The sequence below is a fragment of the Salmo salar genome, chromosome 28 (assembly GCF_965601325.2).
Source record: "Salmo salar chromosome 28, fSalSal1, whole genome shotgun sequence".
In the NCBI taxonomy this organism is placed as follows: domain Eukaryota; kingdom Metazoa; phylum Chordata; class Actinopteri; order Salmoniformes; family Salmonidae; genus Salmo; species Salmo salar.
The window spans coordinates 18,024,846-18,042,737 of record NC_138318.1 but is presented as its reverse complement, the minus strand read 5'-3'; the positions used below and the strand labels follow the sequence as shown (position 1 = coordinate 18,042,737).

At 45.4% G+C, this 17,892-nt stretch overlaps 1 protein-coding gene across 6 annotated transcripts in view; it reads left to right on the top strand.

The window, feature by feature from the left end:
* Window positions 1-17,892, top strand: part of trrap (transformation/transcription domain-associated protein) — an 89,755-nt gene that overhangs the window by 51,647 nt on the left and 20,216 nt on the right. For all 6 annotated transcript variants that reach the window (XM_082970503.1, XM_082970501.1, XM_045710319.2 and 3 more), the window contains 9 exons: window positions 948-1,083; window positions 2,377-2,568; window positions 4,639-4,834; window positions 5,687-5,805; window positions 8,740-8,886; window positions 9,240-9,340; window positions 11,385-11,586; window positions 14,948-15,109; window positions 17,596-17,686. In XM_082970503.1, coding sequence (XP_082826629.1) covers window positions 948-1,083; window positions 2,377-2,568; window positions 4,639-4,834; window positions 5,687-5,805; window positions 8,740-8,886; window positions 9,240-9,340; window positions 11,385-11,586; window positions 14,948-15,109; window positions 17,596-17,686 — 1,346 coding nt within the window. The remainder of the gene's footprint in view (window positions 1-947; window positions 1,084-2,376; window positions 2,569-4,638; window positions 4,835-5,686; window positions 5,806-8,739; window positions 8,887-9,239; window positions 9,341-11,384; window positions 11,587-14,947; window positions 15,110-17,595; window positions 17,687-17,892) is intronic.

The following is a 17,892-nucleotide window of genomic DNA, read 5'->3' as shown; positions in this document are numbered from 1 at the left end:
CATGTTGGTAGTTAGTGACATTTACATTTACGTCATTTAGCAGACGCTGTTATCCAGAGCGACTTACAAATTGGTGCATTCACCTTATGATATCCAGTGGAACAACCACTTTACAATAGTACATCTATATATATTTTTTTTTGGGGGGGGGGTTAGAAGGATTACTTTATCCTATCCTAGGTATTCCTTAAAGAGGTGGGGTTTCAGGTGTCTCCGGAAGGTGGTGATTGACTCCGCTGTCCTGGCGTCGTGAGGGAGCTTGTTCCACCATAGGGGTGCCAGAGCAGCGAACAGTTTTGACTGGGCTGAGCGGGAACTGTGTTTCCGCAGAGGTAGGCAATGCATAGATTATAAACAGAGAGTAGCAGCAGTGTAGAAGAGGGGTCTGGGTAGCCCTTTGATTAGCTGTTCAGGAGTCTTATGGCTTGGGGTTAGAAGCTGTTTAGAAGCCTTTTGGACCTAGACTTGGCGCTCCGAAACCGCTTGCCATGCGGTAGCAGAGAGAACAGTCTATGACTAGGATGGCTGGAGTCTTTGACAATTTTTAGGGCCTTCCTCTGACACCGCCTGGTATAGAGGTCCTGGATGGCAGGAAGCTTGGCCCCAGTGATGTACTGGGCCGTACACACTACCCTCTTTAGTGCCTTGTGGTCGGGGGCCGAGCGGTTGCCATACCAGGCAGTGATGCAACCAGTCAGGATGCGCTCGATGGTGCCGCTGTAGAACCTTTTGAGGATCTGAGGACCCATGCCAAATCTTTTCAGTCTCCTGAGGGGGAATAGGCTTTGTCGTGCCCTCTTTACGACTGTCGTAGTGTGGTTGGACCATGATAGTTCGTTGGTGATGTGGACACCAAGGAAGTTGACGCTCTCAATCTGTTCCACTACAGCCCCATCGATGAGAACTGGTATTCATCTTGATATCAACTCTCCTCCCTGTTTCTGCAGCTGTTCTAAAGAGTTGAACCAGTGGGAGCCTCTGACAGAGTACGGCCAGTCGAAAGGCAACAGCAACCCCTACCTGGTACTGGAGTGTGCCTGGAGAGTCTCCAACTGGGGCGCCATGAAGGAAGCGCTGGTACAGGTAGGGGATGCCCAACACACACACACACACGCTGACACAGCTATACACAAGCGCACATAGACAGTCAGACAGACACACACACACTCGGCTGAGGTCTGGTTCCCAGCTCCAGAACTCTCGGAAAGCTGTGGAAATGTAGTTTGGCAGTCGTTAGGAAGGTTAATTTATCAGCCTCGTGTTTTCTAAAGCAGAGTAGAGGAGGGAACGTGATAGTAGCTGACACATAACAAATACTCCTGTCTTGCTTTCTGCTCAAGGAGATTTTGAAACGAGCCACTGTCCTGAGGTGACATCTCATTAAACTGTCCAGCAAAACCTTTAACTAGCAGCCTCTTACGTTCAGTCTTTCTCTCTTTCTCTCTCTCTCTCTCGGTCTCTTGGCATGGGAAACATATGTTTACATTGCCAAAGCAAATGGAATAGACAATAAACAAAGGAACATTTTGTAAACATTACACCATTTTTAAAAGAATATAGACATTTCAAATGTTATTATTGGCTATGTAGAGTGTTGTGCAAGTTTTCTTTGAAGTTTTAAAGGAAAATAAATATGGTTTGTAATTACAATGTTTGTGCTCCACTGGTTGCCTTGCTCTCTCGCTCTCTGGCTCTCTCTGCATAGATCTAATATTTCTGTGTGATTAATTGGCCCAAAGTCTGTTGTGCGTTTTGTTACGTGGCGGTGGTAGAAGACAGAGTAGAGCAGGCTGCTGCTGTTGTGGTGAGGCTCCGTCTGTCTATCTGAATGGCCCAGCTTTCAATTAAACAGCCTCTGATAAGGCCACCACTGTCTACGGGAGATTCATCACCTATCCCCTCGTCTGTGATAAGTGCACGTTGACCGATCGCTGTAATTCTCTCCCCCATCAACACACACAGACCGAGGGACACCCACACACCTAATAATGTTTCCCAGGTTTGACTGCGCAGAAGGCAGGCTTCCATTGGGGTTTTGTTGTGTTGTGGTTAAAGCACTCAGTGGTCTGATCAATATAGTCTCTGCTCACCTCCGTGTCAGGCTGATTATTCATTAACCACTCAGGCCTTTTAAAAATGATGAGGAGAATGAATAGAACAGGTGGTGTATTGTGTCCTGTTAGAGTGCTGCTTTGTGACAGTGGCATGAAGTAATTCACTTGAGATGCACACACAGAATTGCAGTCCAAATGTCAGCTGACAAAGGCTCACGTGTTACTTTCTCATCTGCACCAAGCGTGCGTGATGTGTGTGTAAGTTGTGTATAACCTTATGTTTTCATAGATGGGTAACGTGTGTATGTAATCTGTCTGTAAGGTGGAGCTGAGTTGTCCTAAGGAGATGGCGTGGAAGGTGAACATGCACCGTGGTTACCTGGCTATCTGCCATCCAGAGGAGCAGCAGCTCAACTTCATAGAACGGCTGGTGGAGATGGCTTCAAGTCTGGCCATACGGGAGTGGAGAAGACTGCCTCACATCGTGTCCCACGTACACACACCACTACTTCAGGTAAGAGATGAGGGAGGCAGACTCACAAGCACCACCTGAATATGTCTCAATTCTTAATCAAGATGAAATAAAAGTCTGGAACACATCTCTTTTGATCACTGTATTGCCAAATGAAGAGTCGATCAGTGATCCCAGCCAATTTACTGGGGAAAACACTGATAATCTGTTTTCTGGGAATGAAGAGGGGAAAAACACTTCCCTGAAAGTGCAATAAAAACCAGAGGGAGGGAGATAATGGAGTGAGACAGACTGAGAAGGAGGAAAAGAAAGAGGAGAGTGAAATAAAATGGAAGAAAGAGGAGAGGGAGTGAGAGGAAAAGAAAAATGGAGACAGAAAGTAAAGTGGCGAGACTGAGGCAGTAACTTTAGACTGTCTGTAATTGCTTCCCCCCCCCATCAGATAGTGTTTGAATAAATACCTGCTCCAAAATTACATTTGCATGATGAATGGCCACTCCAAAATGAAGGTTATAAATGTGCCATCAGCTGAAATTAACAGATAATTGTTAGAATATTGTACTGCCCAATTTATTTTCTTTCTGGTGATTTGATTTGGTGGGTCCACCGACCGATTCAGGACATTTCTCTTTTGAAGGCAGCTATTTGAATTGAGTGCCGCTACATTCATTTGTCTGTGGTCCCATTCATTATAAAAGCAGGAAAACAACGTTTCTTTCCTGCTTAGTGAACTCAGCAGTCGTAAATCTTTATTTCAGTACCATACACTTAAAACCCTGAGAGCCTCTAAAACAAAGGCTTTCTGCAGGTAAATAACTACAATCAAACAGCATTTGGAATCAAGCCATCAAAATACAGGACTTTCCAATGAATTTACACTAGCTATATTGATCGTTGGCTTTAGTATTAATCTTGATTGATGGGTTGATGAAAATGATTGATCATTCGTGTGTAGATTCTAGCAGCTCAACAGCATTTCAGATCCCAGTTCAGAGACTCTGTACTCACTAAAGATCCCATGGCACTTATTGTAGGGGTGTTAACCCCGGTGTCCTGGCTAAATCCCCAGTCTGGCCTTCATACCATCAATCACCTAATCATCCCCAGCTTCCAATTGTCTCATTCATTCCCCCTCCTCTCCCCTGTAACTATTCCCCAGGTCGTTACTGTAAATCAGAATGTGTTCTCAGTCAACTTACCTGGTAAAATAAGGGTTAAATAAAACAAATAAATTAGACCCTTCAGAATGGAGTCTCCATATCTTTTAGTCTTTGTTCTGTCCCTGCCACCAGCCCTAGCCTTAATGAAGTTCTGTCCCTGCCACCAGCCCTAGCCTTAATGATGTTCTGTCCCTGCCACCAGCCCTAGCCTTAATGAAGTTCTGTCCCTGCCACCAGCCCTAGCCTTAATGATGTTCTGTCGCTGCCACCAGCCCTAGCCTTAATGATGTTCTGTCCCTGCCACCAGCCCTAGCCTTAATGATGTTCTGTCCCTGCCACCAGCCCTAGCCTTAATGATGTTCTGTCCCTGCCACCAGCCCTAGCCTTAATGATGTTCTGTCCCTGCCACCAGCCCTAGCCTTAATGATGTTCTGTCCCTGCCACCAGCCCTAGCCTTAATGAAGTTCTGTCCCTGCCACCAGCCCTAGCCTTAATGAAGTTCTGTCCCTGCCACCAGCCCTAGCCTTAATGATGTTCTGTCCCTGCCACCAGCCTTAATGAAGTTCTGTCCCTGAAGGTAAATAGATGGATCAAAGTGTCTTATCAACTATCAGGTGTTTGCTTCTCGGACCTCATTTCAGAGAAGGTTTTTCATAAGCCTGTAATACAGTGGGCTAATGGCTTTGGAATTGGCCTGGACACCCTGCCTTTTCTACTGTCATAGAGAAAGAACAGAAACCCTCCGCCAAGTCTCATCCCTTTTTATTGTTTTATTTATCTCCATCCCTCTGTCTTCTGTACCCTTCTCTTTCTCTGTTTACCCCGTCTCCTAATCATTTCCTGTCACCACTGTTCTCCACACATTCTTTCTTCATCTCCTCCCCTTCTCGCTCTCCATTCCTCCATTCTCTCAAAACCCTTAAACTTTCCCACCCCTCTCCTCCCCTACCAGGCTGCCCAGCAGATCATCGAGCTCCAGGAGGCGGCCCAGATCAACGCTGGACTGCAGCCAGCTAACCTGGGCCGTAACACCAGCCTCCACGACATGAAGACTGTGGTGAAGACCTGGAGGAACAGGCTGCCCATCGTCTCTGACGACCTCTCCCACTGGAGCAGCATCTTCATGTGGAGGCAGCACCACTACCAGGGTAGGACTCACACACCTATTGCTTTTCACAATGGGGACGTTTCTAAAAAGCCATAGTGAGCTGAACCCCTCAGGCTCTCTCTACCTTCCCAAATGTCAGCTCTCTAAATGACTTGTTTACTCTGCACCACACACACACACACACCACACACACACACACACACACACACACACACACAAGAGGGGGAGAGAGAGAAGAGGCAGAGACAGACAGGGAGTTGGAAAGAGAGAGGTAGAGGGGGGAAAAAGCAATGCAGAGAGACTGCAAAGGGACTGCATGACAGCACAGACTAAGTTGGAGGGAGGGAAAGAGCTGGAGATAAGAAGAGATGAAACTCTGTGGCAAAGAGGGGGAGGAAGGAGGAGTGGATATGAAAAGGACAAGAGGAAGGAAAGAACAGTACAAAAAAACAAAAGAGGGGAAAGATGGAACAAATTGGAGGTAGAAGATGAGAAGACATGAAAAGAGATGGTAAATAAAGGGATAGTTGAGTGAATTAAAAATCTGCTCTCATTGTCGTCTGTGTCCTCTACAACATGACACACGCTGTGGAGCCAGGCATTGTCCTGCAGTGACTTTGAAACCATTCAGACTCAGCATCCTGAAAAAGATGTTGTCTGTGGCAGCTTTCGTGCTACTATGAAACTACTACAGCTATGATGATTGGTGTAACTACAAAACTCGAGATAACATGAGACAACTTTGTCTTTGATATTCATCCTTAGAAATGTAACTAATGCTTTCATCCAAATTAACTTTGTTTCATAGTCAAGCTCAATAATATGGAGCTCCCTCTACTCTCTACACTGACTGGACTGTAGTGACATCTTGTTCTCCTCCTTCCTATCCCAGCCATCGTGACGGCGTATGAGACCAACACGCAGCACGACCCCAACACCAGCAATGCCATGCTGGGGGTCCACGCCTCCGCCTCTGCCATCATCCAATATGGCAAGATAGGACGCAAACAGGTACCACGCCCACTGTGTGATAAATCACTATCTGTCAAGATTACGTGTTCACCAGGGTTGGATTTCATTTCAGTTGTCAATTCTGGAAATTAGATTAGAGCATTGAAAATGAAATTTCCCATTCTTTTGAAGATTTTCCAATTTATGAATTGAATTGTTTTCAACTCCTGTGTGGCTCAGTTGGTAGAGCATGGTGCTTGCAATGCCAAGGATCGTGGGTTCAATTCCCACGGGCCACCCATACAAAAAAATGTATGCATGCATGAGCTTTGGATAAAAGCGTCTACTAAATGGCACATACAGTGCCTTCCAAGTATTCACACCACTTTACTTTTTCCACATTTTGTTGTTACAGCCTGAATTTAGAGATTTTGTCACTGAGCGACAGTGACAAATGTCAAAGTAGAATTCTGTTTTTAGATTTTGTATTACAAATGAATTAAATGAAAAGCTGAAACGTCTTGAGTCAAAGTATTGAAGCCCTTTGTTATAGCGAGCCTAAATAAGTTCAGGAGTCAAAATCATTGTGGAAAATGAATGCTCAGTTTCAGTCTCGCACGGCGTTGCAGTACCACGCACCCCTAGCAGCATTTTAGCCACAGACTTATGTGCTGTCTAGTTTGTGTTTTATAATTGTGCAATGAGCATAGCAACTTTTTCTATGGAATTGTCATATCGTTCTCATTCTGAGAAGTAGGCTTATTTTTCTCCAGGTAGGACACTTGATTTCCAGTTGTTCAACCAGTTGGAGATGGACGAGAGTGTATTCATAACAGGTCAACTCTTCTACCTTGTTAGCAAGCAAATAGATCAAAGTTGGCTAGACTTGACATTTTAACTGGCTTACTCACTAGCATGTGAGCTTGGGAGATTGTTAATGAGACCTGTTAATTGTTGGTCATTATTGGTGGATGTGCATGGTTCTTGTTACATTTCCATTTTTTCCATTTTGTTACATTTGTAACAAAAGGGGAATTTTCATAGACTTGAAAGACTGAAGTGATTTTTGCAAAATAAAGCTGGTAAAACTATTTCGATTAAATTATTAGTGGGTCTTGTGGTTGTGGAAGGCTTATATTTAGCCTTGGTATCATTTTAGAAGCCCTGAATTCATTAGATTATTCCTGACTTCTTTAAATGTGGTGTAGTGACCTTTAATTGTACATACAAAGCTTATTCAGAGATTGTTTAAAAAGGAAAAAAGTTGAGGGTAACCCTGAATGTAGAAAACATTAATACATTCCAAATATTGAGTTGCACCCCCTTTTGCCCTCAGAACAGCCTACATTTGTCGGGACATAGACTCTACAAGGTGTCAAGCGTTCCACAGGGATGCTGGCCCATGTTGACTCCAATGCTTCCCACAGTTGTCAAGTTGGCTGGATGTCCTTTGGGTGGTGGACCATTCTTGACACACATGGGAAACTGTTTTGCGTGAAAAACCCAGCAGCGTTGCAGTTCATGACTCTACCATACCCCGTTCAAAGGCACTTACATCTTTTGTCTTGCTCACTCAACCTCTGAATGGCACACACACAATACCTGTCTCAAGGCTTAAAAATCCTTCTTCAACCTGTCTCTTCCCCTTCATCGACGCTGAAGTGGATTTAACAAGTGCCATCAATAAGAGATCATAGCTTTCACCTGGATTCATCTGGTCAGTCTGTCATGGAAAGTGCAGGTGTTCCTAATGTTTTGTACACATAGTATATTGTGAATTCCCCATAAGTTTAAAAAAAATGTAGCTATGGTTTTTAGGCCTTATAGCCCAGCCCTAATTCTGTGTTCAATAATAGTGGTTAACATTATTTTTGAGGGACCTTACAGACCAATTATCTGTAAGGTCCCTCAATCGAGTCATGAATTTTAAGCACAGATTTCACAACAAAGACCAGGGAGATTTTCCAATGCCTTTCAAGAAGGGTCCCGATTGGTAAATATGTAAAAAATAAAGACATTTGAATTTCCCTTGGAGCATGGTGAAGTTAATAGTCAGGCTTTAGATGGTGTATCACACCCAGTCACTACAAAGATAAAGGCATCTTTCCAAACTCCGTTGCCGGATAGGAAGAAAACTACGAGTCCAATGGTGATTTTTAAAAATATTACAATGGCTGTGATGTGAACTGAGGAAGGATCAACATTGTAGTTACTCCACAATACTAACTTAAATGACAGAGTGAAAAGGAAGCCTGTATAGAATAAAAAATATTTCAAAACATGCATCCTGTACGTAAGGCACGTAAGTACTACTGCATACTTTTTATGCTGAATACAAAGCATTGTTTGAGGCAAATCCAATGCAACACTTCACTGAGTACCACTATTCATATTTTTAGGCTTGTTTGAAAGGAGTTTTTAGGATAAAAAGAAATGGAATACAGCCAAAATCCCAGAGGAAAACCTGGTCTGCTTTCCAACAAACACTGGGAGACAAATTCACCTTTCAGCAGGACAATAACATAAACCAAGATGACATTGACTGTTCCTGAGTGGCCTAGTTACAGTTGACTTAAATCAACTTGACAATATATGACAAGACTTGAAAATGGCTGTCTAGCAATGATCAATAACCAACTTGAGAGCTTGAAGAGTTTTAAAAGAGAGAATAATGTGCAAATATTATACAATCCAGGTGTGCAAAGCTCTTAGACTTACCCAGAAAGACTCACAGCTGTAATTGCTGCCAAAGGTGATTCTGACATGTATTGGGGTTGAATACCTATCTAATCAATATTCAACATTTCCTTCCACTTTGACACTGGAGTATTTTGTGTAGATCGATGACCAAAAATGACAATTAAATAGATTTTTAATCCCACTTAGTAACACTGGATAAAGTCAAGGGGTGTCAATACTTACTGAAGGCACTGTATTATAATGTTATTACTATTTTTAATGTTATGATGTTAACCTGTGTGTGTTTCCCCTCAGGGTCTTGTGAACGTGTCTCTGGACATCCTGAGTCGTATCCACACCATCCCCACGGTGCCCATCATAGACTGCTTCCAGAAGATCCGCCAGCAGGTCAAATGTTACCTGCAGCTGGCTGGGGTCATGGGCAAGAACGAGTGTATGCAGGTGAGGAAGTCATCATTTGTAGCTCAGTTGGTAGAGCATGACGCCGGCGTAGAGGGTTCAATCCCCGGGACCACATGTTTGTACATGTGTGCATGACTAAGTCGCTTTGGATAAAAGCATCTGCTGAATGGAATATAGTATTACATGAAGTATTTTTTTAGTGATGATGATACGACCTTTTTTTATCTGATAAATGTTCCCGTCTGAAGTTTTTCCCCCCCGTTGAAGACTTCACTTCAATGCCTTTTTAAATACATGATCTTAAATGATGAGAGAACACTTACTGAAATTCTCTTTCTAAATAGTGACTGAGTATATTTGGTGAACAAAGTTGTTTTCATCTTCCCCTGCAGGGTCTGGAGGTGATAGAGTCGACCAACCTGAAGTACTTCACCAAGGAGATGACAGCTGAGTTCTACGCTCTCAAAGGCATGTTCCTGGCTCAGATCAACAAGTATGTACTCATCGAGACACTTACAAGTGATGGCTGAGTAGGAGTGTCTGAGTAGGAGTGTCTGAGTAGGAGTGTCTGAGTAGGAGTGTCTGAGTAGGAGTGTCTGAGTAGGAGTGTCTGAGTAGGAGTGTCTGAGTATGAGCTCTTCAGGTTGACTTGGTGATGGACTCAGGTTCTAATCTCAGACTCTTATTTCTACCCGTGTCATCAACACACACCTGTGTCTACACTACGTTCTCACTGCAGGGGGTGCCTGCAGAGCAAACACACACACGCCTGTGTCTACACTACGTTCTCACTGCAGGGGGTGCCTGCAGAGCAAACACACACACGCCTGTGTCTACACTACGTTCTCACTGCAGGGGGTGCCTGCAGAGCAAACACACACACGCCTGTGTCTACACTACGTTCTCACTGCAGGGGGTGCCTGCAGAGCAAACACACTGCAGAGCAAACACCCTTCCCCAATCACACACACAAATAAACATGCACGCACACACACAACCCTCTATGCCCTTCCCAAATCACACACCCACACACAACCCTCTTTTCCCCTCACCCTTCAGTGCCCACTCTCCTCATCAGCCTTGACATGATGACGGCTCCCCGCGGGGGTGAAATAAAAATGGGGGATAGCTTATTAAATATCCGCGCCCGAATAATTAACTCGCTGGCAATTTACTGGAATCTCTGGTATCAGCAGAACTTAGCCTAACCTCAGCAGTAGGGACCTAACACAGTCATTACGAACACACACTCACTCCGCAGGAGTATGAACAGCTTTGGGCCTGGGGTTTGGACCTGGGGTAGACTGTTGGGGCGTACAGTCATTACGAACACACACTCACTCCGCAGGAGTATGAACAGCTTTGGGCCTGGGGTTTGGACCTGGGGTAGACTGTTGGGGCGTACAGTTAAGTGTTGTATCTCTATATGACTTGACACTCTGGGCGTTTCTCCCCCTCTACTCCACTCCCGCTGAGGAGAAACTGTTTATGTACTTTGACACGGCCAATGTGACGAGCACATAAAGTATGTCTGGAGGGGCCTGGCTTAGACTCCCACAGCAATCAGCCTCCATGTTCCTTTATCACAATGCCAAATAGGTTGTTATAGTAACCCTTTGTAATTGATTGGCCCGTGAGCCATTTTAAAGTAGGTGTGCTTACTCCTCTCTGTTTGAAACCTCTCCCAAAATGGTGGGGGAAAGGTTGTTTGACTAAGTCCTGTTGAGCTCTTGTTTTGTTTACAGACAAGTGTTTTTATTTTGACTGAGGGGCAGATGTTTATTTTTTATGGGTTGCCTTGCCCCTTATTCCTTAATCAAGTCCTGAATTGGTTGTAAAATGATTCAAATGTTTTATGCTTTAGGGGGGACGAGGATGCATTGAAAGCGGTTGATGGCTGTACATATTTTTCACCATCAGCATAAACAACATTCAAACATAGGTCTCTGCCAGGTTCCACCCTGTCTGTCTCCCTCACTCTTCTTGGTATTTTAAGCCATTAACTTGAGCTCAACACTTGAGCCGTGAGTTCCAGATTCTGAAAGCAGGATCAAGAATCCTCTTCTGGGTTGAAGTTTATTCCAGTATACAGAGCCATTACCTGCTTTGTGACGTTGGTGAAATGTTGCGATGCTGTTAAGCTGCAATGTCACTGTTATTAAAGCTCATTGATCAGCTCTGTGTAATACTGTGAGGCTGGCTCTGACGTACTCCACAACATTAAACGCTCTAGACCTTCACTGACATAGTCATGCTACTTTCTAACACTAGCCGTAATAATGGGAGGAGAGCCTTGTCGATGTGGGGAAGTTTAAAAATGATGGCTATTGATGTACATATTCCAAATATCATTTTAACGCTATCCTCGCTCTCTGCCGTGCTCTACCCTTTCCCAATCTCCATTTCTCTCCATCCTTCATCCCCTCTATTCTCTCTTCCTCTCTTCCTCTCCATATCCCCATCTTCCCATTTCCCCCTCTCTTTCTCCTCTATCATCCCTTCTCCCTTACTCTCTCTTCATTACTCCCCCTCTCCAGGTCAGAGGAGGCCAACAAGGCGTTCTCGGCAGCGGTCCAGATGCATGATGTCCTGGTGAAGGCCTGGGCCATGTGGGGGGACTACCTGGAGAACATCTTCGTTAAGGAGCGCCAGCTGCACCTGGGTGTCTCCGCCCTCACCTGTTACTTGCACGCCTGCCGACATCAGAACGAGAGCAAGTCACGCAAGTACCTCGCCAAGGTGGGTTAGATGGAGTTCTGCTTGTGTGATCCAAGCACATATAGATGAGCTGGAGTTCTATGCCTCACGAGGAACAGCTACTAATAACTTTCCAGCTTCTGTGAAGGACATGGCTCTAGCATGTCATCATTCGGTGTAAGCAACTGCTAATATTATGGATCACAAGGCTAGAGGTACGTTTATTTGCTTGCCTTGCAACTTCACCTGTGAAGGTCTCTCACACGGATGAACAGGAAAGCACTTGTGAAGTTAAACCCACAAATGGTTTTCAGTGTGTAGAGTTATTTTCATTTAGACATAATTTAGACTCCACCGGGCTGTAACTAGGTTCTCGAAATGGAGTATTTAGAGAAAGCACTTTCTCTTTTTGATTGTTTGCGTGGCGCACCTGTGTCAAAGAAACACCATCTATTCTTCACCACCAATCACTACTATAGTCTCCTTTTCTCTAGGGAAGGGATTATCAACTAGATTCAGTCTGAGGAAGATTTATTTTCTTGAGTGGATGGTCGGGGGGCCCGGAACATATCTACAAATAATTTGTAGACTGCAAATTGACTGCCGGAAGCCGAAACAGATAATATTTGACTAAAACGGCATAATTTCAGACCTTGCATACATTTATGTATGATCACATATCTCTTTATTATGCGTGGGAATATTTTGGAACTTCGAGCTGATTTGCCCCCCAACATGCAACAATTTTAATATTCAGAAGTCAGTCATTTGAAATGAATTCATTAGGCCCTAATCTATGGATTTCACATGACTGGGAATGATCACAGATGCCTTAAAAAAACTAAAGTGTGGCGTGGATCAGAAAACCAGGCAGTATCTGCTGTGAACACCATTTACCTCATGCCGTGTGACATACTTCCTTTACATAGAGTTGAACAGGCTGTTGATTTTGGAATGTTGTCCCACTCCTCTTCAATGGCTGTGCGATGTTGCTGGATATTGGTGGGAACTGGAACATGTCATATACGTCGATCCAGAGCATCCCAAACATGCTCAATAGGTGACATGTCTGAGTATGCAGGCCGTGGAAGAACTGGGACATTTACAGCTCCCAGGAATTGTGTACAGATCCTTGCAACGTGGAGCCATGCATTATAATGCTGAAACATGAGGTGATGGCGGCGGATGAATGGCACGACAATGGGCCTCACGATCTCATCACGGTATCTCTGTGCATTCAAATTGCCATAGAAAAAATGCAATTGTGTTTGTTATCCGTAGCTTATGCCTGCACATGCCATAACCCCACCGCCACCATGTGGCCTATTATAGCTGGCAGGAAGCTTGGCCCCAGTGATGTACTGGGCCCTACGCACTACCCTCTGTAGTGTGTTATGATGGGATGCTGAGCAGTTGCTATACCGGGTGGTGATGCAACCGGTCAGGATGCTCTCGGTGGTGGAGCTGTAGAACTTTTTTGAGGATGCCCATGCCACGTTCTGTCTCCTGAGGGGGAATAGGCATTGCCGTGCCCTCTTCACAACTGTCTTGTGTTTGGACCATGATAGTTTGTTGATGAGGTGGACACCAAGGAACTTGAAGCTCTCGACCCACTACAGCCCCGTCGATGTGAATGGGGGCGTGTTCTGCCCTCCTTTTCCTGTAGTCCACGATCAGCTCCTTTGTCTTGCTCACATTGAGGGAGAGGTGGTTGTCCTGGCACCACACGGCCAGGTCTCTGACCTCCCTATAGGCCGTCCCATCGTTGTCTGTCGTCAACAAACTTAATGATGGTGTTGGAGTCTTTCTTGGCCACGCAGTCGTGGGTAAACAGGGAGTACAGGAGGGGACTAAGCACACACCTCTGAGGGGGTCCTGTGTTGAGGATCAGGGTGGAAGATGTGTTGCCTACCCTTTACATGTTGTGTTTATTTTTGTTCTATGTATGTATATGTGTATGCACACACTGAGTGTACAAAACATTAAGGAAACCTGCTCTTTCCATAACAGACTGACCAGGTGAATACATGTTGAAGCTATGATCCCTTATCAATGTCACTTATCCACTTTAATCAGTGTAGATAAAGGGGGGGGAGGTGTAACTCAATATTAGGAAGGTGTAATATTGGTATGCCAGTTGGGGAACACTGCTCTAGAGGGTCAATCTCATACTGCACTCTAAAATGGCTGAATACAAGTTCACCAGCCACCCCAATCCCCCCCAGCCACCCCTTGTCTTTCTACAGTGACTTGAGGTTGCGCCACTTTCTTTAAGAGATTAATGGCTCCCCTGTCACTCCAATCTAACCAGCCCCTGTTACCATACTTAGACTGACCCTCACCAACAACCAGACCAGACCAATCAGTAGTACACACTCTGATCCTTTGATGCGCTCTCTGGAGGTCATGACCTAGCTGACTGTGGTACCAGAAACGGCGATGGACAGTTGTAACTAATAGTCCTACAGCAAAGCTATTGCAGGGGGGGGTGCTGAATCTTCTGCTCTGTGTTGTAGAAATATGTCCAGGTAAGATGCTGTAATTGGATCTTGTGTGATGGTGGACATTGGACAGCAGCGTAGAAAACACTAAATGGGCAGTAGGGCATCATTAACATGACGATCCCCTGACTCTTTCACCTGTTGTAAAAATGAGAAACGGGACAAAAGTCTCTCCCTCTCCAGTATTAGCTGTGAATATTGGCCGTCACACAAGTACTATAATCAGCTCTTACAGAAATAATCAGGGCCATTAGCTTCCATTTCCTCTGGGCTGGTGTTTCTGGGGGGAGGACATTAAACAGTGCACTCTCACACAAAGAGATGGGGCGGGGGGGTCTGTTGCCCTTGCTATTGTGTGGAGAGAGGAGATGGCTGGCCGGGGCTCGGTAACTGGGGCTGTGTCCCAAATGGCTCCCTTATATAGTGCACTACTTTTCAAAAGTAGTACACTATATAGGGAATAGCTTTCCGTTTGGGACACACATTGGTTCTGGTCCTGGCAGCGTTTAGAGCCTGATGGATGAGCAGAGATGTCCAGTGATTATCAGTAATTATACACAAGCTGTGTGGCCTAGCTGGCTGGCTGATAGGGGGTGGGGGGGGGGGTTAATGTCTCCATCAACAGCCCCCCCAGGAGGGAGTTCACCTGCTCTGTGACCCACTCCTCCCCTTCTCAAAGCGGCTAGAGCTTGCCAGGAAAGCAACCTCCCTCTCACTGTTCATGTGTGCCACTGATCTGAGCTCCAGAGATGGTCTGGTGACGATATTACAGGCAATTAAGCCCTTTAGTCACCATTTGAAATGTTGATGTAATTTGTGTCCATACTGCCTGAGCTCGCCAGCAACCTCCCTCTAACGGTGTCACTGTTCTCTCTCCTGCCCCCCCCCCCCCCCATTCCCAGGTGCTGTGGCTGCTGAGCTTTGATGACAAGAACACCCTGGCGGATGCTGTGGACAAGTACTGCATCGGGGTGCCGCCCATCCAGTGGTTGGCATGGATACCACAACTCCTGACCTGCCTGGTGGGGTCAGAGGGCAAACCCCTGCTCAACCTCATCAGCCAGGTACGTCAGTCAACCTGTGTACCTACAGCACACCTGTACCCACAGAGATCCTATTCAATGAAGTTCTAATATGTAATTCTATGCTTGTACCCACCTCCCGTCCATAGAATAAGCACATCTGTCTACAGCGCAGCCCGTTAGAATTCTACAGTAGAAAAAAGGAAGGGAAGCATTGCTGCTCTATAGGTCTTATTAGATTGGTGCTGATTGGTCAATAAAAAACAAGGAGCACCAAGGCACTCTTCATACATTTTAATTTGTCTCAACTTTCCTGTACCAGGGACGGACAGGACCTTTCTGTACTACAAGCACTCAGCCCTCCTATCCTCCTCTCCTAAATGTAAATGTTTCCCCGTCTGTATCTGGCCTTGCATCTGTCCGTCTGTAAGCTCTGAGTGGACAGGGGTGTGTCTGTGTGCATTAGTGTGCAGGCACGTCAGCCTAATCGAGATGGATGAACAGCACTCAGTGCCAGAGTGGCCTCTCTCCAGCACATTCTATTTATCAAATTAACCATTCAGATTCCTCTCATGTATTGGCTTCCCCTTTCTCCAGTGAGCCCTTTTCAATTATTTATTGAAGGAATGAATATTAAGTTAATATCAAACTCATCCGCAGTGCAGGAACAGAGCTGACAAATAAAGTAAGGGACTAATTTGCCTTCCGTTAATGGAGTATTATTTCCGAGCAATTGAGAGGTGGGAACTTCAAAGAGCATTTGGCTACATCAAACACCCCTTATCCACCCAGTAGAGCGGGAAATGGGAGAGGAGAGACAGCGAGGGTGGGAGAAGAGAGAGCCAAGAGATTTAAAGATAAGCTCTCACGTGAAGTGGAAACACACTATTCTAAGGCTAGTCAGTCAAGCCCACATGTGCTTAATGGGATATAAATATGGTTTGTTTAGTTATTAAATCAGGCTTTCTCAACCTTTTTGTAACCTATTAAGGTAATGGAGAGATCATGGAGAGGTTTATGAAAGGCTTTTGCAGTTTGTTATTTGGGGAATGGATGGGTGAAGCATTTTGTCGCCCGTCTGTCTTCCTCCTCACCATATGATGAGTGAAGGGTAAAAGGTTGACTGTAAAACAGAAAAGCACCTTTTAATGGATGGAAGCCTTTATCTTAGCGACGCTGAATAATTTAGTGTTGTGGGCGGCGGCCACGCGGCGGGATGCTTTAAAAACAGACAGTGAAATATTAATGAAGGTTAACCCTGAGGGGTAGAGGAGAGATGAATCACAGCGTTAACAGTCTAATCCCCCTCCAAAATATAACATCCTTCATCTCCCATTAAGAGCCTGATCTCTCCTTACGCTCCTCCTCCTTTCTCTCCTTCTGCCTCATCTTTAATGCCCTGCTAAGCTGCCACTTATCTATCAATCCCTCCACCCCCCCCTCCATCCTCCTCTCCATCACCCAGCATAGCCCTCCCTCTGTGCTCCTCTGTGCTGTTAATGGGAGGCTGAGCCAGGGTTAGCTAGGTGTCGCTTTACACCTACAGGTTACTCCTCCGTCAGCAGGGTAGGGGAACAGGGGTGTAGGGTGTCAGTCTAATGGGGCCGGAGAGGAGCTGTGGTCTGGGCTCAACCACCTTGTTGTCTCTGTCATCAAGGCCTCACTGTCACTGTGCATAACTCCTGTGTGTTGAGTTGATCGCCGTTCTATCTCCCACCTAACGAAAGGTGCTGAGCTCACACCTATAGCCGTCCACCTGTCAAACTCTTACATCCATCCTGTTCATTCTCTGGAGTGTTTGTGTCAAATCGGGTTTGGTTTTCTGAGGCGTCTTGATGACGTCTGTAGAAATGTAGATTATGGAGTTTATACTTAGTTTGCGGAAAAATGGAATGCCGCTGAACTTAGGTCAGTCTCTAGCAGTCTAGGCCGAGGCAACCCTCTAAATTTAATGTAATGCCGCTGAACTTAGGTCAGTCTCTAGCAGTCTAGGCCGAGGCAACCCTCTAAATTTAATGGAATGCCGCTGAACTTAGGTCAGTCTCTAGCAGTCTAGGCCGAGGCAACCCTCTAAATTTAATGGAATGCCGCTGAACTTAGGTCAGTCTCTAGCAGTCTAGGCAACCCTCTAAATTTAATGTAATGCCGCTGAACTTAGGTCAGTCTCTAGCAGTCTAGGCCGAGGCAACCCTCTAAATTTAATGGAATGCCGCTGAACTTAGGTCAGTCTCTAGCAGTCTAGGCCGAGGCAACCCTCTAAATTTAATGGAATGCCGCTGAACTTAGGTCAGTCTCTAGCAGTCTAGGCCGAGGCAACCCTCTAAATTTAGCCACAGAGTTGTTGGAACCTGAAACACCCTCCAGGGTTTCATATCATAACTCCATCTCCATTACAGAGCTGCTTGCAGGGTATCAATGTTTGATATTCTTTGGGATTCTCTGCAGCGTACACTCCTCTCCTGTGTGCAGTGAGATCTCTGAGGGTAGCTGCTTCTTTGAATGGTAATCTGACCCCCCCCGTCTGCTAGGTGGGACGAGTGTACCCCCAGGCAGTCTACTTCCCCATCCGCACCCTCTACCTGACGCTCAAGATAGAGCAGAGGGAACGCTACAAGAGCGGTAAGTCGTGTGCGTGCTGATTTCACCATGGTTTGAACATTAAAGGTGATGTTATGTCCCCTTTTGGAGACGAAGGGTATGACTGTGTTTAAAAGCAGAGCTACTGTTGAGTAGGGTGTTGATGTATTCACCTTGTAGATACAGGAGGGTTCTAGCTCACTGACTTCTTAAAGGAAAGTGTTTATCAAACAAAGCTATGACTTTGT